Raw genomic sequence first — 23,039 nt, 5'->3', positions numbered from 1 at the left:
ACAATTATTTAGGCAGTCAAGAACAGCAGAAGACACTTCATTATAAAAAAGATTCCAGAAAGAATGATAGAAGAGAGGCAGCATATCGTCGGGACCTGGGGCCGTAATGGGTTCCATCTGGTTAAGAGCTGCAGCAACTTCCTCCTTAGAGTACGGCTTGAGGAGTTGCTTATTCATTTCTGGAGTAACAGAGGGCTTGACAACCTCAAAGATTTTTGAAAGCTCTGTAGGGTGAGATGTTGTAAATAAGGAACGGAAGTAGCCCACTGCTATTTCTTTGATTTGCCTATCCTCTGTGCACCAAGCATTGACTGAATTCTTAAGTTCGGAAATTTTGTTTCGACGAAACCTGTGGGAAGCCTTACTATGAAAATATCCCATATTTCGGTCACCACACTTCAGAAACAGGGCACGCGCTCGTTGCTCCCACATTAGGCTTTCTTTATCCAGAAGCCCATTCAATTCGAATTTCAAATTCTTAACCACAGCATAATCCGCCTCCCCCTTCGCCACTGCCACCTCAGCTTTGTACAACAATTTCCCTTTTTTTTCAATTTGCTTCTTGATGCAGCCGAAAGAGTTTTTACTCCAAACGGCAAGCTTTTCCCCACACTTTTTTATTTTCCCAGCAACTAACGGCATGGTAGCGGTCCCTGAATTTGAGCCCCAAGCAGACACAACCGTTTCGCTACATCCATTGTCTTTGAGCCACATTTGCTCGAATTTAAACGGTCGATTTGGGCAAGGGACAATTCCATCAAATTTAATTACAATGGCTTTATGATCTGAAGAGTGAGTATTAAGGTGTCTAACCTTTGTGCCTGGGTAAAGGGCGAACCAACCATTTGTTGCAATTGCTCTGTCCAGCCGCTCAAGAACCAAACCCCCAGCTCTTTTACCTTTCCATGTAAATTTGTCCCCAACAAAACCAAGGTCCATGAATCCGCATTCGTCAAGGACATCCCTGAACGCCGACATGAGAGACTCCCGTCTAGGACTGAGGCCAAGTTTTTCATGAGACCATAGTATCTCATTAAAATCCCCTGCGCACAACCAAGGGAGGGAAGAACGCCGGTGAAGATCGCGGAGCAAGGACCATGTCTCGTGCTTTCTTGCCGCGTCGGCGAAGCTGTATACACCAGAAAATCTCCATTGGCCGTTGTCTGCGTCACCCACAATGGCATCGATGTGGTTTTGGGAGGATGAAACCACATCAATGCAAGCAGAGTTCTTCCAAAACAGAGCCAAACAACCAGACTTACCCGCACTTGGACTGATCCAACAATGATCAAATTTCAGGTCAGAACACAACTTTCTTAGCCTAGCTTCAGCTAACCACGTCTCGGCAAGGAACATGGCAGCGGGGTCTTATGCGTGAGTGACTACCTCGAGCTCTCGGACTGTGCATCGGTTTCCAAGCCCACGCACGTTCCAGCAAACCCAATTCATTGAGCTCGGCGGAGCTGAGGTACAGCCGCCGCCGTTGGGAGAGGAGTTTCATTTTGCTTTGCACCGTCTAGAGCTCTGCGTTTGGAAGGGAGAGGGGAGATTTGTGAATCAGAGGAATTTCGTTTGCCTAAGGAAGTGTCCAGAGGATGACTATCACCAAACTGTGATAGTCTTAATACACGGATCCACTTTCCACCTGCTTGGGCTTGTTTCTGAATTAGGCCAGGATCCACGTTAGTTAAATCATTAAAGGGGATGGGCTTATTGGGCTGAGTGACTAACCTTTTATTTAATGGGCCGGAGTGTTGATTTGGAAGATAAGTGGAGTCCAGAGTAGGGGCGGGATGATCAGCATTTGAATTCTGAAATTCTGACACCTCACTGTCAAATCGACTGAGGTCCTTGTCAATGTCTCGGATTAGGTCCTCGAAATCCGGCTGGATTGGAGGATTTTGTGGGTGATCCTCCGATGTGCTTTCCGTTCCGTCTGGTGATATTGTGTCCAGAGTATCGGAGCACACCTTGAGAGACACGGTAGGTTTAGCGACATGGGAGGGTGGTTTTGGGGTGGACGTCAATGGAGGTTGAGGAAGGGGGGAGGACTGGTGCTGATTGGCTTTGTCGTTGGACTTCTTCGTAAAGAAGCCAGGAACCGAAACCACCTTTTTCCTGGAGACAAGAAAGGGAGGGGCACGAAGCCATGGACCGAATTGTTGGTCCTTTGTTTTAAGAGTACCTTCACTGTCCATCCACACCTCGCAGTCTCTGTCGACGTGCGAAAGGCAGCCGCACCAGTAACAGAGATTGGCCAGTCTTTCATATTTAAACAACACCCATTGTGCTTTACCATCCTCTAAGGTAATAAGTCTTCCCCGGCATAGAGGTTGAGCGATATCGATCCGGACTCTTACTCTGATGAAACTACCTCCATCACAGTCTGGCGCATCTTCCGGGTGGAGGATGGTACCGATAGCTTCACAAATTTGTTCTGCAACTACTTTATTCCTGAACCGGATGGGAATGTCATATACTTGCACCCAAAAAGCGACCAAGGATTGATCGGATGATAGCACTATGGCATCTTTGTCGTATCGGGTTATAACCATAGTATGTTTGTCAAAGCTCCAAGGTTCCGCTGCTATTATTCGATCCACATCGGCCTTGTTGTCAAAAGAGAAGAGAACAACATGGTCTTCGATGTGTTTTATCTTGAACCCAGATTTTGTTCTCCAGAGGGGGGTGAAGGTGTTAGCTATGGCGTCCAAATTGAGGGGACGTTTGGTGAGGAATTTAGCTGCTATAGCGTGTACTGAGCTAGCTTGTTCTTTCTTCAAGCATAGGCCGGAACCTTCCCTTTCTGAAAGGGATAAGGATTTCCAGTGTTTGGTTAGAGCTTCCATTTTAGAGAGGAAGGTATTCGAGTCCCAGTGTTTCCCAAGTTCCCTGAAACAAAACCCCACTAGCCTTGCACTAAACTTGTTAGAGCAAGGGACTAAAGACTCCTTCCAATGAAGGGACGACAATGCCACGGCCTAACAGAAGTTTCCAGAGAAACCTTTGCTAGAGACGAGCAACTTTCCATTATTGTTGTTGTTATTGTTGCAAGAGGCTAAACATTATAGTTTAAACCAGTACGTGCATATACCAAAATAGCAATTAATACAACAAAGATTCAAGGTCATTCATTCATGGTGGTTTCACCTATATACTTTGTGGAAATAGAAATAAAGCACTACAGTATTAATTAAAGTAACAAATTGAGATGTGACATAATATCCAACCACTAGAGTGGTTGCTCCATTGGTTATAAGCTCACTTTTAAGGGTTTGGAAGTTGAAAGTTTCAAGTTCAAATCCTACAATGGAAAACGTTTGGAAAATAAATTCGTACTTTCAACTCATGCTCACTAGTGTTCTTGATGATGCATTGCTATGGCTCATTCGGATCCCTTGCTTCCGTAGGTCCGAGTCTAGCAAATAGAGTGTCATTATGATTACGCTTAAGTGGAAGATGTCAACTCAAATCGTCTTCATTTACTCATTTTTTTCTCAGCAAAAAAAAAATAAAAAAATAAATAAAGACATGATATCCAACTCTCCTGATGATTAATAAAACTGATTACAATAGCAAGATATGATTTTGATATAATCTGATAGTCTGGTAATTAATGGCTTTAGTTACAACTTACAAGTAAAAAATAGCAATACCTAGGTGTTGGCTTTAGAGTTTAGATACATCAACTTCCATATTTGAACCTTTTGTCAAGGTGTACTGATTGTCATTTGTTCACTTCCTCAAAAAAATTATTTATGGTAGATTGTAAAACTGTGTTGTGCCCTAAACCTAAGTCCACTAATAAAAGTTCAAATTCCCCTCAAAATTAAGAGAATATGTATTTACGACAATTATTTTTATAATGGTTGTAACTTTCTAGTCAGACTAGAGCACAATAGGTAACTACTTTAATAAAAATCTAAAATTTTAAAATGTATAAAATTGCATTTTATGTTGCTGTTAAAATTTTTTGAAGATCAAAAATATGAATATTCTAGTATCTACTTTATATCTCTCTGCAATTTTTGTTTTTGTGGTCTCATCCAAATTCCTAACCCTTTAAGCCCTATCTAGCTTTTTAGTTATTTTTACTACTTTATTGTGAATGCTCTAATGTCCTTATATATAATGTATTATAACCCTAAAGCCTCCACTTAATTTTTCCTTGCTCCATTTCTTGACTTTGTCACAATTTTAAAGTGTAGGTTTTTGCTAAAAACCTAAATTTTTGCTGTTTAAAAACTTAGAAAAATTGAGAAATAAATATTGAATTCTCTAAATATTTTTTAAATGCAATCAAGATTGTGAGACCAAGTATATTGCTCACTTTGAAAAATTTAGATTAATTTATTTTCTCAATTTATTTTGAGCAGTAAATTAGATGTCTAAAATTTATGTATTTAGATAATGTTTTACCTTGATTGTTAGTAATTATGAATTTAGTTTGTGTTTATTTATTTTAATTATATAAAATATATACTTGTAATTAATTAAACTATGTATGAAAAAATAAATAATAATTTACGTTTATATTAGATTTTGAATGACAATTACAATTGTTCAAAAATATTTATTTATTTATTATTAATACCAGTTAATATTTTGATTAAAAAAGGGTTAATATTTAATTGTTTTTTTTAAATGTTCTTTTACTACTGGCCCCTAGCTAGACTAAAATCCTCGCTCTGCCACTATTTTTCCTATTGTAAATTATCTCCTTGTCACCACCTACCAATACATAAATTTCTTGTATCTTTTTTTTCTTCTCTCTCATCTTTAATCTTACCTACTATTTCACTCTCTCTAGAAATGCAACCTCTTGCTCTCTTTGTCTACCTCTAGAATCTTTCAATATAATTATAGATACAATTGTAAAGGGTGGCTCTAATTTATGCCTAAACTTTTGCCACGAGTTTGGCACCTTAAAAAAAAATAATAAATAAAAATTTCGGTTTTTAGTCATTTTGATCCTATTTGGGGGGGTCTCTCACAATATATATCATAAAATTTTTAGCTTCAAACATGTTTAAAGCTATCATTTTGCAATTTAGTATGTAGCAATTGAAGAGGCAATTCATGTGTAATTTTAGTCATATGACCTTATTTATGATTCATTTTACTTAAAAAGAACACATAGATAATTTTATATATTATCGCACGCGCACACACACATACATAGATACATACATACATAATATATATATTCCCTTTAGTACCTTTAGCAAGTACACAAAATAGAAAATATACCAACAGCACATTTCAAAAAATAATGTATACGTATTTAATAATTAAAAATAATGAATATGCATTATGGATAATTTTAAGAGAATCCACATTAGTAGTGCTAAATAACTATATTACTATTTTTAGTACCACCAAATATCAAAATGTGACCTACAATGGTAGAGCCAAAGCTATATTTTTTGGCTCTACAGCTGCAGAACTACTTTTGGCTATGCGGTGAAAAAAAAAAAAAAAAGTTTATTTGTGCGTTCACACTGCTTTTGATTATCTTACTCATTTTTATTCTTATTTCTCTTCTTCAATGCTATTGTTTGTGCGTTCACACTTCTTTTACTAATTATTTTTTTTCTTTTTTTATATAATATTCACACGGCAATATATAGTTTGTGCGTTCACACTGTTATTATTCTTTTATTATATTTTATCTTTTCTTATATATTGTTTTTTTATTTGTGCGTTCACACTGCTATTGTAGTAGATATATTATTTTATTGTGTTGAAAGCTAAAATAGATCTACTGAAGCTGGATGTTTTGTAAAATGAGTAAGTAAAATAGATAAAATAACTTTTTATGATGCTAAATAACTAAAAAAATAGCTCTGCCAATGTGGATGCTATTTGGGGAAAAAAAATGATGCAATAAAAGGTATGTGCTCCCAAGCCTTGCAATCAAACGGTTTGGTATATGAAAAAAATAGCGATACATGCATCACAATTGTTTGACTGCCAAGGTTTGCAATCGTACACCTACATGAGTAGTCCTAGTAGAGCAATGTCTTGGTTTTCTGGACTGCTTAAAAATTTGAGCAGCCAAATTAATTTTATGATCTAAATTTTACATTTTAAGATGCAAAATTTGAAATTTCAAGGGTAATAATATGCAAATTTTCATCTAAGGGTGCATTTGTTTTGGTGGTAAATGATTTCAGGAAATCATTTTCCCCCTGACCCGCATGTTTGGCAGCTACGAAAAATAGAATTTTCTGAAAATTCATTTCCTTTGACCAGAAATTTACTCCTTTGACCCGGAAATGATTTTACACTTTCATTTTCACTTCAAACCATTTCCGGGTCACGTGCAAAAGAGAGAGAGAGAGCGAGAGAAAGAAGAGAGCTCAGCCAGCCACTAACACCGATCCAGCCACTGACACCAGTCCAGCTCATGCCGGGTCACGCTGAGCTCAACTAATCGAGCCTCTCCCTCACGGTAATCCGATCACCGAGCCAAACGCAAACCCACGGTGAGTGAGAGCTCAACCACAAACTCACACCGATCCAAACAAACGCACCTGATCCAACTCACTCCGGGTCACGCCGAGCTCAGCCAGTCGATCATCGATCCAGCCAGTCCGATCACCGAGCCAAACACAGACTCACGGTGAGTTTTCCTTCTCCTGTGGACCGTTTTACACCTCCGATCCACACACCTCACCTCACCTCCGATCCACACACAAGTCCGATCCACATCCCCTCAAACTCAGATATGCCAAAATCCACAACCCATTCTCCTGACCCACCTCCCGGATCCGATCTTAGCATTTTATATATATATATATATATTTATATAATTATTTACTTTTTTTATTTATTAATTTTTTTAATTATCCATTTTTTATTTAAACTGTGTATTATTCATGGGTTATGCGTATGAAATTTTGGAGCTTGACTGGTTTTTGCTGGTTATTCATGATTGGTTTTTGCTTTGATCTTTTTTAGAATTTTGGAGCTTGACTGGTTATTCATGATTGGTTTTTGCTGTGATTTTTTTTTTAGAATTTGGCTAGTTGGGTTATGTGTAGAAATTTTGGAGCTTGACCCATGATTGGTGTTATTATTTTCTTGCAGTAGAATATGTGTGTGTTTAAACCTTAATTGAACGTGCATTGGGTATATAGGTTATTGTAAATAGAATGCAATGTGATGGTATTGTGATGATATCAATGTGCAGTTATCAATGTAATGATATTGTGATAGTGTAAATATTGATTGTAAATAGAATGCAATGTGATTTGGTACTCGTTATCAATGTGGTTTGGATGTTTTCTGTTTGTGACTGTTTTTATTTACTGTGTAATCAATAACATGCTTGTTTACATACTTCTTAGACCATAGTGTTTGTGATTTTGTTAGATGAAGAAAAAAAACCAAAGCCGCAATTCTTGCCTCAGTTGCATCTGTCCTCCTTGTGGGGGTTGCATTGTTAAGGAAATTGTGACGTAGACGTAGACAACTGCCTAGGGCGCCTTATGTTAACCATGCCGCCGAGAGAGAGGAATACATAAATAGTATTCTGCATGGAACTGAGAGACATTGTGTGAATCAACTTAGGATGAAGCCTATAGCTTTCCACCACTTATGTCACATCCTCACTGAGGGGGAGCACGTACGCCCGACTATTCACATGTCTATTACGGAGCAAGTGTTCATTTTCTTACACATTATTGGTCATAATGTGAGGTTTCGTGTAATGGGTAGTCGGATCTATAGATCAACTGAGACTGTTCATAGATACTTCAAGGTCGTCCTTAGGGGGGTCCTGAAATTATATAGAGCTCTAATAAAATTGCGTAGCGAAGATACACCCCCAGAGATAATGAATAGCAAAAGGTTTTACCCATATTTTAAGCTAATTATTGCGACTTGTGTATTTTTGTAAATTGTGAAGATTTGTGTAATTTTAAACCATTATGTTTGTCGACAATTAGGATTGTGTTGGAGCAATAGATGGTACACATGTTTGTGCATCTGTGCCACCTGAAATACAAGATTTCGTGGTCGCAAAAATGAAACCACGCAAAATGTGTTAGCTGCCATTAGTTTTGACTTAAAGTTCACTTATGTATTGGCCGGATGGGAAGGCAGTGCACATGATTCACGTGTGTTAAATGATGCATTTGCTAGGACAGGGGGATTTTCAATTCCCGATGGTATTATACGATTACTTCACCTTTTTGGTTTATTAGTTTAATAAATATTGTGCGTTTTCCTAAGCATAGTAGTGATTTGGTTTTATTTTTTAATATATGTAGGTAAATATTATCTTGGTGATGCTGGGTATGGTAATAAAAATGGAATATTGTCACCTTATCGGAGTGTGTGATATCACTTGAAAGAGTTTAGTGATCATCCTCCTGAGAATGAGCAAGAATTGTTCAACCTCTGACACTCTTCATTGAGAACTACCATTGAGCGAGGGTTTGGAGTGTTGAAGAAACGTTTTCGAGTGTTGGATGCAGAACCATTTTGGTCTTTCCCAACCCAAGTGAAAGTAGTGTTAGCATGTTGTGTGGTTCATAATCACATTATAGGGGTTGAACCAAATGATCATATCATGGAAGATGCAATGAACCAAGTAGAGTCTAGTGACCACAAACAAGAAACACAATCACGTCGGGAGTCCGTTAAAGACAGTAGATCGTGGAATGCTAAGAGAGATGAGATATGCCAAGCTATGTGGTCTGATTATACCAGGAGTGGAGAGTAGTACTTTATTTAGATTTCTATGATTGTAATGTGTTTTTTCTTTCTGTTTTTTGTAAAGACAATGTATTTACTATAGACTTTTGGTGGTGTAATGAAAAAGTATTTTCAGCATTACATTGTTATTTGATTGTATTACATTGTCATTTCCAGTGTTAGCATGTTTCATTCTGTTATGCACATTTATAAGTGTGGTTGTATGTGTGTTTGATTTGTTGTTCATGTTCCAAGCGTAGTTACTAAATGCTACTCTCACTATACTATTTTCATATGTAATAATGTCAAAGGGCATAGAGAAAGTTAGCAGCAACAAGCAATTTAGGTGGCTGCCACCCATGCATGAAATGATGCTTAGGATACTTGCAGAGGAGGCTGCAAAGGGCAATAAGCCCTCTAGTACTTTCAAGGCCGGCTCCTTTGCTCTTGTAGCGAAGGAGATAACGGCCCAATTTGGGGTTGAGTGCCACCCATCCTATGTTGACAATCGGATGCAAACTCTAAGGACCATGTGGTCCACCATTCAGACTCTTAGAAAGAAGAGTGGATTTGGTTGGGACGATAATCTAAAAATGATAACTTGCGACGCTAAGACATACCAAGAAGAAGTTATGGTATGGCTTCCAACTATATTTTCTTAATATAGATGATAATATATGTTTTTGCCTTTTATATGAAATTTATAGTGTCATTCTTTTTAGGATTCCATTGCTTTTATAAGGTTTTTCAAATATAACTTTCATGTGCGGATCTATTGTAAAATCTGGGCTTAGCATTTGTACATTGTATTTTCTGTTGTACTTATCTTCAAAATCATAAGTTATGTCTCTTGTTCCCTAACAGATTTTTTTGTTTATCATTGACCTAAAACATTTAATGGCATCTATATTGAATTGAATATTGAATTTATGAGTGAAGTGATTATTGCATTGTTATTATACGTTCCTTTCTCCCTTACAGGCGCATCGAAAGCATTCGAAGTATCCAAACAAAAAAAATTGAGATGTATGATGAATTAGCGATTGTTGTGGGGAAGGACACAGCCACAGGTGGCTTTTCTAAGTCCTATGTGGATACTGAGAATGAGCCAGACAATGGGGACAGTGCGGAGTTTATTGCTAACAATGTAGAGAAAGGTGTGGTCGAGAAAGGGAAGAATGCAGTCGAGTCATCCACCACTGGGTCAGGAATTTCCAAGTCCCGCAAAAGAGGGAGTGCACCTTCTAATGCTGATGATAGTGTGCTGACTGATCTGTCTGATCAGCTGAAGGAAATAGCTGTGGCTCTGAAAGAAATCAATCGGGGCCCGGTGGATTACACAGCTCTCTACAATGAGGTAATAGCTATGATGGCGGATGGGTATAGCGAAGATATGCTCGCAACTGCCTTTGACCATCTTTGTGAAAATGAGAAGACAGCACGTGGATTTCTAGCCCAGAATGCTAGGTTGAGGAAGCTGTGGTTGGATGGTTTTTTGTTCTCACAAATTTGAGTTGTTTATTTCATGTTGACTGTGATGGTAGATTTAGGAATTAACTTTTGTTGTAGTACTAGTATTGACCTACCATTGTATTATATATGTAGTTTTTTGTATTATTAGGACGATACAATTGCCCAAATTGTCTTTGTACTGTTCAGATTCCACGAATAGGTATCATTTTTGTACACCATGGAAGTGTAATGCCAATAGTGAACGATTGATGTGGCTGTTTTTATATAAATATTATGGGTATATTCAAATGATTATTTTTGATGTTGAAGTGGATGATTATTTTTGTACTGTTACAGATATGTCTAGGCAATGCAGGTGCTTGAATTTGAATGATTATTTTTGATGTTGAAGTGGATGATTAGTTTTGTACTGTTACAGGTTTGTCTAGATAATGCAGGTGCTTGAATTTGTAACACATTTCATATTTTCAGTAAAATAATCCACAAACCAAACATGAGAATTGATTTTCCGTAAAAACGAATTCCATTTTTCGTAAAATGTTTGACTGAACCAAACATGAGAATTGATTTTCCGTAAAATAGAAACCATTTTCCATAAAATGTTTGAACGAACCAAACACCGGAATTGATTTTCCGTAAAACGAATTCCGAGACAACCAAATAGCCTGAATACATTTTCCTTTTCCAGAAATTAGCATTTCCGGAAAATATTTATTTTCTGGAAAACATTTTACAGGAACCAAACACACCCTAAGTTATAGGTATTTTCACCTACTCTAGGGGAAAAGCCCCCCTAGCTCCGCCTCTACCTAGGTGGCTATTATTTCTGTCAAATTAAATTATCTCTTTTTGATAATTTAACAGTTAGGAGTGTGAGGATCTGAGCTCTTTATGTCTAAGTAGGAAACACTAAGGTAGTGTTTGGATTGGTTTTTTGGGCAGCATTTCAACGCTTGCGTTTTTCTTTTTCTTTTTTAATAAAAAAAAAAGAAAGTGTTTTCACGTGGGATGTTATTTGTCAGCGGGTTCCGTGCACTGTGCACGGGACCCACTACCTCTTTGACCAGCAAATTTTACACTGAAATGTGTCTGTCAATGGGTCCCGTGCACTGTTCATGGGACCTACAAATCTTTTTTTTCACACAAACTTTCATTAAAATGAGTCCCACGAGACTATTCACATATTTAAAAATTATTTTACTACAGTATTTTTAGTTTTTAGCAAAATAAGCGGTATCTAAATGGACCCTTCCAACCTCTTTCTCTAAAATCTTTTACACTCTAGAAAATGCAAGCACTCTTCTTTTCCTATATATATCCTAGCTAAACTTGCTAGAGCTTGTCCATCACCTTTTCACGTCTTGCTCATTGCTGTAATTGTGGAAGTTGGTATGGATTTCTTCCCAAACTTGCTTCACCTTGTAATCCTTTGTATTTCGGTCTCTCTCATATTCCTTATATATAAACAAAAATCCAATCATGCCAAGTTGCCACCCGGTAAAAAGGGATGGCCTGTCATTGGAGAAACATTGGAATTTGCCATGGCTAGAAGAAGAGGAACCCATGAGAGCTTCTTTAACGACAGAATGAGAAAATATTCACAGGATCTCTTCAAAACCTCACTGTTTGGTGAGAACATGGTTGTGTTTTGTGGTGCTTCAGCAAACAAGTCACTGTTCTACAACGATAAAAAAAATTCTCTCCACTTGGTGGCCACGCTCCATGCTCAAAATTGTATCTTCTCCTGAACTTCTTGAAGATGTAGCCCAAAACGATTTTGCTCTAATGAGGAGGTCCGTGGTTGAATTTCTCAAGCCCGAAGCTCTTCAACATTTCATACCCATCATGGACTCCATGGCAATTGAACACTTGAAGACAGAGCGGTCTCCTTACAGAAAAGTCAAAGTTTATCCACTCTCCATGAAATATGCCTTTGCATTGGCTTGTAGGTTTTTTTTAAGCGTCACAACTTTAACATATTTTGAACCACCCAAAAAAAAAAAAAAAATTAACACTTCTCTTTTCTTTTTCTTTTTTGAGAAGAAAAAAAAAATAACGCTTCTTTTTTCTATAAGAAGCGGATAAAGTTGGGATTAACATATGTGTAACTAAAAATATATAAATACTAAATATACCAACAGCGAGGAGAGCTCTATGTAAAGGAAATAGTTTTTCTTTTTTTGTTGCTAAATTATGTAAAGGTAATAGTTAGTCATCATTTGGCTGATATTTTAATTTTCTTATATATATATATATATATATATATGCTGATATTTTAATGAAAATTCTATATGGTGGTTTGATTTTCCGACTTGCAATTCTCCAAAAAAAAAAAAAAAAACCTAGTATGCTTTCAATTTTCATTGCCTTCTCACTTGGAAAACCTATTACGTCTCTTTTTTATTTGAAAAAATCAAATTGAAAAAGAAAAAATTAGTGGAAAAGCGACGGAACCACTGATTTATACGAAGGAATTATCTGTAGTATTAGGCTGTGTTTGTTTTGGCTGAAAACGATTTCAGGAAATCCTTTTAATGAAACTGTGTGTTTGGTTGCGCATGGAAAATAGAATTTTCCAGAAAATCATTTACTTTGATTGTAAAATAGCCCCTTTGACTCGGAAAATATTTTCAGCTTCTGTTTTACCTTCAAATCATTTCTGGAGACGCGCAAAGAGAGAAAGAGAAAGAGAAAGGCCTCACAGATGTGCAAACAGAGAGAGTTCGAGATCACGCCATCAAGTTCGAGATTGCGTCGGTCAGATCGCCGTCCTCGTTCCCTCCACGCGACAGTGGGATCGCGCCACGAACCCATGAACTGATCACCGTCCTCATCCCTTCCACGCAACGGTGAGATCGCGCCACAAACCCACGAACCGATCGACCCACCTCCTCCACCAGCGAGATCACGCCACAAACCCACAAACCGATCGACCCATCTCTCATCCTCACCGACGAACGCACGGACCGATCGTGCCACGGTTGGTCCTGTGATTTTGATTTTTTTTTTTTTTTGTTTTGATTTTTGTTTCTTGTTTATATATTTTGATTCTCTATAATAATATTTGTTTGGATCCTAAGAAAATGTGAGAAACATGATAAAAATGGGTTTTCTAGAGCATTTTCAACAACACAACCAAACACTAGAAAATATTTTTTAGAATACAACCAAACACTTGAAAATATTTTTCTTTCCCGAAAATATTTTCACCTGAAAATATTTTACATCCAACCAAACACAGCCTTAATTTGACAGGAAAATGAGAGTCAACTGAACTAAGTAATCATAATTCCAATTTCCAAGTCATTGAGCTTTTCCAATGAAGTGAAAATGACATGAACCTGCTTTTTCTATCATAACCCAAATCATGAGTTTTTGTCTCAGAAACTACCAAGAAAATGCTAAGCTCTGGCGAGCTTATCTATATCACACTACAATTAATGTCTATTTAATTGATTATTCACTCAAACTTTACACAGCCAAAATTGTATTTTTCTCCTCACCATTGTCTTCCCTGGGACCCTGACAGTGACAGAGACAAAGCGATATTTGATTTCTCCACAACTGTTGCAAACACTATTAATTAAATAAGAAAATTTAAATGAATTGATATGATATTATTTTGTAAAACAAAGGTGATCAAACTCTAATCCATATCTTATTATAATTATTCACGTTAGCTTTTCCAGTTCTTCTAGGATTACATATATTGTCACAACTTGATGGTATATCTAAGTAAACTATTATTTTCACATAGATCCATTACTTTTTTTTTTCTATTTAAATTTACACATCTTTTAGAGCTGTGGTATAAAACTTGTGCCTATTAACTTTCTCTCTTCACTCCTTTTTTACATTATCTCCTTCGACCAAAAGTTACAAATAGTATATCAAAGATTTTTTTACTTGGTTAAGACTTAAGAAATTGTGATGTAGAATGGAAAGCATGATAGAGAAAAATCACACTGAAATTTTATTAATGAAATTCTCAACTTCGGTTTTTATGTGGTTCTCATGGATCTCATATGAGAGGCTATGCAGGTGAAGTAAAAAACACGGCAAAGGAAAAAACTCCAAAACCAAGTTGTGCTATTTTAACTTATGTGTGACCCATCAAGAAGTCTGGAATACAACAAAGAGATAATGACATGTGAGGAGAAGATTGTTAGTTACAAATGCGCGTGTGGAAGTACTGTTGGGTCTCAAATAATATTATCAACAATATTAGCAATCCAAAATAACAATCACACACAAGAACACAAAATTTATGTGGAAAACCATTTCTCTTTGAAGGGAAAAAACCACTAGACAAAGTGACAAACTCCGAATAATTTCACTATTATCAAATCAATTACAATAGTTCTTGTGTATGTCTCACGGTTAAAGAAAAATCTCTCTTATTTTTCTTTACTCTCTCACACACACACACACACACTAATTATCTCTTTCAAATGCGGCAACACTTTGCTCTCTCCTCTTTGGCTATCTTCTTAAAGGCGGCAATACCTTACTCTCTCATTCCTCTTGCATTCCTCCCAAGTAAAAATCCCTTTTCTCTCTCTTGGTTTCACGTTTTATTTTCTCTTTCCCCATAGGGAGGACCCATGAGCCAAAGCTATCAAATTCTTTGTAGCATTGTCTATTTATAAGACTTTTGCTATTCCCTTTTGGACTAAGAATTCATTACCTCTTTAACAAGGAATTTATTCCCTCTTGGATTAGGAATATATTACATTTTTAATAAGGAATAGACTTCCTTCACACCAAGGAATAGTCTTTCCTTCTATAACAAGGAAACCCAAATTAATTTTTCATTCTTCAACTAGGAAACCTAATTGACTTTCCAAGCCACAATTGGAATTTGAGGCAATTTCCCTACAAGTCCCACATGAAAAAAAAATAAAATAAAACTAGAGAAATTAATATAACATAATTTGACCGTAACACATTCTCAAACTTTTGGGTTAAATTGTTACTATATATATGTTATATTAAGGCCTCCTTTGGAGTCTCCCAACTATTATCCCCCAACAGAGCTTTTCAGCAAGGAATTACATAAAAACTTGCAAATTTAAAATATTCTTATTCACAACATTTCTCTTGAATATTATTGCAAAGCTTCTAGATTATCAACATTCATTTATGAGACAAAATTTATTACAGAAATGCAAAATTGTCCTGTCACTCAAAATCACTCTAAAATAGTCTGTTGTAGGTTTGTAACAAAAATTAAAATATACGTTCTCCAGCATAATATAGCTTCCTATATTAGCATTGCCACTTTCAAGTGACAGAAAGACCTTGAATTTCATTTCAGAAATGCGAGAAGCTAATCTCTCGAATGTCAGGTACCAACGGATCTTTTGATGATACGTTTCAGAACCATAATACATTTGAATAATGTTGTTAGGCCATAGGCAAAGAAATTGAAAGTTTATGGATGATTTACAAGGATATACTAATGCTTATGGCTTTAATTCAAAAAATGTTACCGGCCTTCGATAATTGAAACAGTTGCATGATTCACAGAACAGATTTCTGTCCTGCTAATACCAGGGTTTGCCTTTATCACACTTCTCATAGTCAAGAAAGCAGGTTGTTTGGGATAAGGTAGAGCCGTACTTTCACTGCTAAGCATTGCGACAACATCAGACATAATAGGTCTATCCGCTGCGCTTTCTTGAACACACAGGAGACCTATGTTAACATATTTCAATGCCGCACGGACAGAGGATACATCATCAAGTAGTGGATCCACCAAGTCCGATGTCCTATCACTTGTCCATAATTCCCATGCCTTCAATATCGGGGAAAGAAAATAATAAATGTTAGGCAAGATACCTATGTTCACAAGCGGCAACAAGGAGAAAACTTCACTATGAAGATGGGAAGATTACAATATTGGCATAAAGGCTCTCTTAAGAAATTCAAAGTCCAAATACACCCAAAGAACACTCTCTCTATTAAACATGAGCACACGATAAGATACCTGATTACAACATGCACATAGGAGTACTAGTTAAAAAGTTGAATATATGTTCAGCACATAGTGGACATGAGGGAACCTGGAACCCCTTGCGCAAGCCACAAGGCACATCAACAAATCTCCATCTTAGCTTGAGTTAGATCAAGTTATATAAGCAAAACTCCTATATTGCCTCGACTGAAGGCCTCAAGGGTATCATAGATCTTGGAATAATTAAATAATAAAATCTATAGTTTAAAATTATTTAAGTTTAGAACTTTGAGTTTTAGGTTCATAAATGTTCGGGGTATAATTTTATTTTTATTATTATTATTTATTTTATAATTTGGGGTCCATTTAACAACTAAAAATTATTTCATATGAATGCTGAATGAAATTCTGACTATGAAGTAATTGTAACAATAATTGATTCATGTAAAAAACCTTTCATAGAAAAACACAAATAAATTAATATATTATTATTGTGTGTGTGTGTGTGTGTGTTTTTTTTTTTTTTTTGGGCATGAAAATACTATATTCATAAGGATCTGAAATATTGCATGTGTGTGTGTGTTGGGGTGGGGAGGGGGGGGGGGGGTTGAGATGGGGGATTGTTGAATTTTTTTTTTTTTAAAAGGAGTAATTGTCAATAAAGTAAAAAGAATATTGAACTACTTTTGAAAAAATAGTGGCAAATAAAATACTCACATATCCAAGAAGATGGAAAGAATCGGTCTGATAAAATCCAGTGTTCTTCCTACCACTCACAATCTCTAACAACAAGACACCAAAACTGAAAACATCCGACTTGATGGAGAAGAGGCCCTCTAGAGCATATTCAGGAGACATATAACCACTGAAAACCATAATCAAGTTAAAATGTTATTAGTCGTGTTTTGTCTCTCTGTTTGAGCACATATCATGTTGGTTTGTACTTACTAAGTGCCAACAATTCTATTTGTATTTGCCTGTGATTCGTTTCCTTCAAATATTCTTGCCAATCCAAAATCTGATATCTTCGGATTCATTTCGGTATCTAACAAAATGTTGCTAGCCTTTAAGTCTCTATGAATAATCCTCAATCTAGAATATTGATGAAGGTAAAGAAGCCCTTGTGCAACGCCTTCAATCACACGAATCCGCATTTGCCAATCTAAAATCTTGCGCTTTTCTTGATCTATTTTACAATCATGAGAAATTAGTTGTACGCATTAATAGATCATATGCAAAGCTCGACCATGAAATCAATCACAATATCATATATGTGTGTGTGTGTATATATATATATATGTATGTATGTATGTATGTATGTATATATATATGTATGTATGTATGTATAAAACATTACTAACCAAAAATGAAAAAGTCCAAACTTTTATTTGGCATATACTCATATACTAGTATCTTTTCATCTCGTTCAATGCAGCAGCCAAAAAGTCTAACAAGATTGTTGTGTTGGAGCTTGGCTATGAGCATAGCTTCATTTTTTAGCTCCTCCCAACCTTGCCCCGATCTTCTTGAAAGCCTTTTCACAGCTACCAAATCCCCTTTCAGTAATATTCCCTGAAATTGTTTTCCTTGAACTTAGTTTTGTGGCCGCCACGAAGAAAGTAGTATAGCCCAATTATACTCGACAGAGATATATAGAGTAGAGATTATAACAGACGCAGTAACAAACTGGCAGTGCCTGTTTGTTCTCGTTAACATGGCAAGTGTAAAGTTGATAAGAGTAAACCTTTGTATACATTCCACATCCTAAGCATTGAGTTTATGGATAATCATACCTTGTAAACAGGTCCAAAACCACCCTCTCCAAGCTTATTTGCATCTGAGAAATTATCAGTTGCAGCAGAAACACTTGTAAAACTGAATAATGGCATTTTGACTTCCTTTTTCCTGATGTCTCCACTCTTATTTTCTTCCAGCAGCTCCGAATTTTCAGACTTTATGGTCATGCCCAAATCTAACTGTACCAAATCCTCACCTGAACAGTGAACAATTACAAAACACACACACACAGAGTATATATATATATATATATATATATACATATTTATTTATTTATGGCAATAATTAAGGATATACATTTTGATTGCTTAAGTAGCATTATCAGCAATTATTTTCTCACCCTTGCTTGTCATCCTGAGTTTTTTCCATACACAATAGACAAAGAGGCCCAACAAAAGCGTTGCAAGAGGCAGAGATAGTATGGCGACTAATTCCTTAGCTCGTACAAGCATTACTCCATCAATTGCTCCAGGCGTCGCTGCTGAGTTAGATTCATTCATTGAGCTTGGGCCTGTCAAAGAAAATCAGAGGAATAAATAAACTAAAAATTGGTAATGCCTACCATCTCAAGTAAAAATAATATGGCGACGCCTAGAATTATCCTGTAAAAACCTTGGGAACTCAATAAGAAGCTGTTTGGATTCAGCGTTTCCGCCGAATCCTGTGTTGCGTTTTTCTCTTATTTTATTTTTATTTATTTTTTTATTTTTTTTTTTGCTTTCACAAATTTTAGGGAGAAGACAAAATTTACTGTTCATGAGACAAATGTCACTATTCACGCACTGTACTGATACTGTTCACGTACTGTTCATGGGACTTACAGTTACTTTATTAAAAAAATAAAAATAAAAATGGATCCCACCGTACTATTTACACATTTAAAAATTATTTTGCTACAGTATTTTCAATTTCAACAAAAATAAGCTCAATCCAAACAGACCCTAAGTCTAAATGTAAAGTGGTGACCCAATTCCAAATTAAGACAATTTAGCTTAAGAGTAAAACATAGATAAAGTATCTTATATGTTATACATTAGGATGCCTAATTGAATTTTTTAACATTGACTTTTTTTATTTTTAAAATTCTATTGGTAGGGTATGGAGATTTAAACCCGGATTGTCTTCCTAGTGTACAAATTGAGCTACAAGGCTCTTGGAAGGAAAGAGTGAATTTAATAACAGAAACATATACAATTACAAATGGAACAACTAGTTATTCACTTTACCAACAAAAGTTCTTACATAATTCTTACCATGGGTGCCCGATTCCAAGGGGTCTAGTTTCAGATAGAAATCATTTCCATATTTATCTTCAATTGATGGTAGCTTCAGATATGAAAAAGAACCATGCCATTCTATGCAGACAGACTTGGTCCTATTGGGACCGAACTTTTCCTCAAAAGCATAAGCAATACAAGAACAACTGTTCAAGCAAGATGATTGACACTCCTTATTACTGCTCATCTCCAAAGGCTTCGGATTATCAAGCCAATCAACGTTAGACATGAGAAGAAACACATCATTTTGAATATCACTATTATTCTTACTGCACTGCAGAGCAGTTTTCCTCACACAGTCACTGGACACGCCTCCTTTGCTCCGAGCACCAGCAGAAACGGGTTTGAAACCTGGCAAACAGCTACATGGTTCATGTGCAGTCTCATTGCATACGCTAAAATTGCCGCACAAAGCATAATCCCCACATCTGGATGACTGTAATGTGGAATTCCACTTTTTCTTATCTTCTAACCATGACTGAAGTTTAAGCTTCCCGGATTCATGCAACACGATTCTCGAAATTTGAGTCTGAGAAGTGTAGTTAATAGGCCAAGAAACATAACCCGAATCATAAGATAAAACATCAAAGCTAGTGAGTAAACTAGTCCAATATACTTCAGACCCCTTCATTATTTTTATTATTGGTTGGACTGTACTATAAATATTAAGACCCAACTGCAGATAGAAATGACCAGGCGCAGGATCTTCTCTACTTCTCCATGATATTAATGAGGCGTTATCTACTATTAGTTTCATTCCGGGCAAAAGAGTATCAGTAGGATAGTCAAAGCTTTGCCAAAAAAGCTCCAAGACCCTGTTTGTGAGTATAAGATTACCTGTATCCAATAGCATGGCATAGGTACCGTTGCCAGCTGAAGTGTTGGTCATGGCGTATGTCATTGTGCCATCAGATATTACAAGATCTCCATCCTGATTAATATTGAGAGCAGCAGTGGAATCAGGGAATGGGTACTTTCTGTTTGCAACCCAAACTACACTCTGCTCAGAAACATTCTTGAATCGTATTGCCAAGTAATACTTTGTCGAATTTCCTGGAGAGTAGAAACAAAGTTCGAAGATTCCATTAGGCGACACAATGGTCTCCGGGTGTGTCAGTGATTGGCCAGGTAAGATGGTATCCGTGACAGTATTATTAGTGGATTGAAAACCCAGAGAGAAAAAAAGAAGCAGGAAAGCAATAAGAGGGGAAATTCTATTATTCATGTTTGTATCAGGCAGCTATGCAATGCAGCACAATTTACAATTTGCCATTTGCAGTGCAGAGGAAGGAGACTCAAAAGTCATGTCGTTAGATTGAGGAAGGAGACTAGGTCAACCGTCAGCGCTTTTCGCCCTGTCACTGAAAATGAAAAGGCATTAATCATTATGGTGACATTTCACTTAAATCGTACGATTCTAGGTTTTACTGGAATCAATTTTATAATTTTTATCCCCAGTCAACATAATATGACATGACATCTCTTCAAAAAAAAATAAATAATATGACATGACATAGTTCGTAAACTTACCAATCAGGTTTTAACTTTTGGTCCTCGTGTATTGATATGTGTGATTATTGGATCTCCATAAACGTAGGAGCAAATGATTTATTTATTTATTTATTTATTATTATTATTATTGAAAGAGAAGGAGCAAATGAATTTAGATATGCTTGGTTAGTAAGAAAGGAGAAGAAATATTAAAATAATAATAATAATAATAAGATCTTGATTTTTTTAGTTCATTTTAAATGCTGACATGAAATTTATTATTATTTATTTTTGTAGTCATGTAAGCTTTAGTGACTAGTGAGTTACCATAAGGATTAACTTCACAACAAATTAAAAATAACATAAACTAAATTTAGTTATAAAAAAAAAAAAAAAAAGGACTAGATTGAAAATAATTCCAAAATATAAGGACTATAATAGTAAATTTGTCATCTTCAAGGAAGCTAATCTTGTACCGAAACCTATACCGATTTGGCCAACGAAACGATATATTTCAGTACTGATCAATACCATTATACCATTTCGAGTTTATCGCTATTTTATATATTTAATATATATATATGCACAAAAAAAAAATTCTCCATTTACCATAAAACATTACTTCAAAAATTCATATTTACCATAAAACATTACTTCAATTCAGAACAATTTATTCATAATTTTAAACTTTACCATCAACTAAAAGAAAAAAAAATCAATATAAAAAATACAAAACCTAATTGTTGCATAAAAAAAATATATATATATATATAAATTATTAAGTTAATACAAGTTACTTCACAAGTACCGCATCAAGTGTCAAAACTTGATGGTGCACAGTAAATGCACATGATCCATCTGATGCCTCGAAGAAAAACAAAAAGTAAGCTCTGTTGAGGTGCATGTCCCAATACGTTCACCTTCAAAAATAAAAACTTGTCTCGTTTAAAAATAAAATGGGACTGTGTCTTTCAACTTTCAAGGATGTAGAGAAAACAGGGAGTTGCTCGCTGAAATGAAAACAAGAAGAGAAACGATAGTCCACCTGAACCGTCAGGTCTATTGAAAGGAGGAAGAAGAAGTGAGGGATGATCCTGCAAGCTGAAATTTGGGCTATCATGGTCATCCAACACTCCAAAAATACTCAGGAAAAAAAAAAAAAAAAAATCATTCATCTTGTACCGGCCGGAACAAGTTTCCGCCGAAACACACCGAAATTCGCCGGAGCTGCCGAAATACCCCGGTATTTTGGGCGGTATGAATCAATAGTATTTCTGTACCAATTGACCTGCCGGAACGGTAAATTCCGGCGGTACCGGCCGGTACGGTACGGAATTGTCTTTGATAAATCAAATTGGCCAAATATTACCGTTAGGAGGCTGTTTACAATTACCAAATATTTTATTGAAAACTCAATTTTGCCCTTTGATAAATCAAAGTCTGTAGCTCACCTCACAGATTCCTCTCATCTCATCTTCAGAACAAGCCTCTTTGTGCTGCTTCTTCTTCTCTTCTCTATTTTTTTTTAATTTTTTTTTTATTTACGTCCTACATACCTAATCTCAAAAAACCCTCTTACTTTGCTTCACATTGGCTGGTAAAAAAAAAAAAAAGAGCTCAAACACAAGGGACTCAAAGCTCAAAAGACAGTCACATATACACAAAACACAAAAGTCTCAAAACACATTGAAACTCACACACACAACAATGGAGTGTACTTGGCCTGAGAGCTTACCTTCTAGCAAGAAAAAGGCAATAGAAGAGCTTGTTCAAGGCCGTGATATTGCAAATCAGCTACGTTCTTTGCTTAATAAGTCAGCTGGAGACGACGACAACAACAACAACAAGGCAGCCCCGGCTGAAGATCTTGTTCTGAAAATCTTGAAGTCCTTTACTAAATATGTGGTGGAGTGTCTGGGGCTTTGCGTGGAGGAAAGTAAAAGAAAAGGAAAATAAGAAGATGAGGAAGAATTGAACGAGTGGATGAGAAAAAAGTGAAAGTAAAAAGTTTAAAAGAGTTTTTGGGTTTGGGTAAAGCAAACTGGAGGAAAATATAGAGATTAGAGACACATATTATTTTACAAATTTTTTTTTTATAACTGTAATGTTAATAAAATTTTATTTTATAAAGGTTAATTTTAAATTAGTATTGTGAAAATATTATAATATTTTATTTATTCCCCAATTTTTTAAATTAGTACTATTTTTCTTTTAAAAGAAATAGTATTATTGACAAAATATTTTTATAACAATTTTATAATAAAGTTTACATAATAAGTTGTTATTAGTTTTCATATAAATCTACTAGTGACATTTTTTTTCTACCATTAACAACTTGTCAT

The 23,039-nt window shown here is 35.9% G+C and overlaps 3 protein-coding genes across 5 annotated transcripts; 1 reads left to right on the top strand and 2 right to left on the bottom strand.

Moving 5' to 3' along the window:
* Positions 1 to 1,445: 1,445 nt before the first annotated feature.
* Positions 1,446 to 2,849, bottom strand: LOC115967101. The gene has a single exon (XM_031086183.1). The coding sequence runs from the start codon at positions 2,847 to 2,849 to the stop codon at positions 1,446 to 1,448; it is 1,404 nt and encodes a 467-aa protein (XP_030942043.1).
* Positions 2,850 to 9,005: 6,156 nt separating this feature from the next.
* LOC115967100 lies at positions 9,006 to 10,216 on the top strand. The gene is made up of 3 exons (XM_031086181.1): positions 9,006 to 9,338; positions 9,426 to 9,445; positions 9,685 to 10,216. The coding sequence occupies exons 1-3, from the start codon at positions 9,006 to 9,008 to the stop codon at positions 10,214 to 10,216; spliced, it is 885 nt and encodes a 294-aa protein (XP_030942041.1).
* A 5,139-nt stretch (positions 10,217 to 15,355) lies between these two features.
* Positions 15,356 to 22,676, bottom strand: LOC115968970 (G-type lectin S-receptor-like serine/threonine-protein kinase At1g11300). 3 transcript variants are annotated; one of them, XM_031088522.1, is made up of 9 exons: positions 22,433 to 22,676; positions 22,149 to 22,291; positions 19,183 to 20,567; positions 18,270 to 18,440; positions 17,926 to 18,125; positions 17,494 to 17,704; positions 17,081 to 17,318; positions 16,850 to 16,997; positions 15,356 to 15,973 (listed from the first exon to the last, which is right to left on the bottom strand). In XM_031088522.1, exons 3-9 carry the CDS (start codon positions 20,429 to 20,431, stop codon positions 15,665 to 15,667), a joined length of 2,526 nt encoding a protein of 841 aa, XP_030944382.1. In that variant the 5' UTR covers positions 20,432 to 20,567; positions 22,149 to 22,291; positions 22,433 to 22,676; the 3' UTR covers positions 15,356 to 15,664. The 3 variants fall into 3 exon arrangements, with proteins under 3 accessions (XP_030944382.1, XP_030944383.1, XP_030944381.1); XM_031088523.1 differs by lacking the exons at positions 22,149 to 22,291; positions 22,433 to 22,676 and adding exons at positions 21,743 to 21,798; positions 21,880 to 22,066; XM_031088521.1 differs by lacking the exon at positions 22,149 to 22,291.
* Positions 22,677 to 23,039: the final 363 nt, after the last annotated feature.

Source organism: Quercus lobata, chromosome 11 (assembly GCF_001633185.2).
Source record: "Quercus lobata isolate SW786 chromosome 11, ValleyOak3.0 Primary Assembly, whole genome shotgun sequence".
Taxonomy (NCBI): Eukaryota; Viridiplantae; Streptophyta; class Magnoliopsida; order Fagales; family Fagaceae; genus Quercus; species Quercus lobata.
The sequence above is the reverse complement of the archived record's forward strand: the minus strand, read 5'-3'. Positions and strand labels throughout refer to the sequence as shown.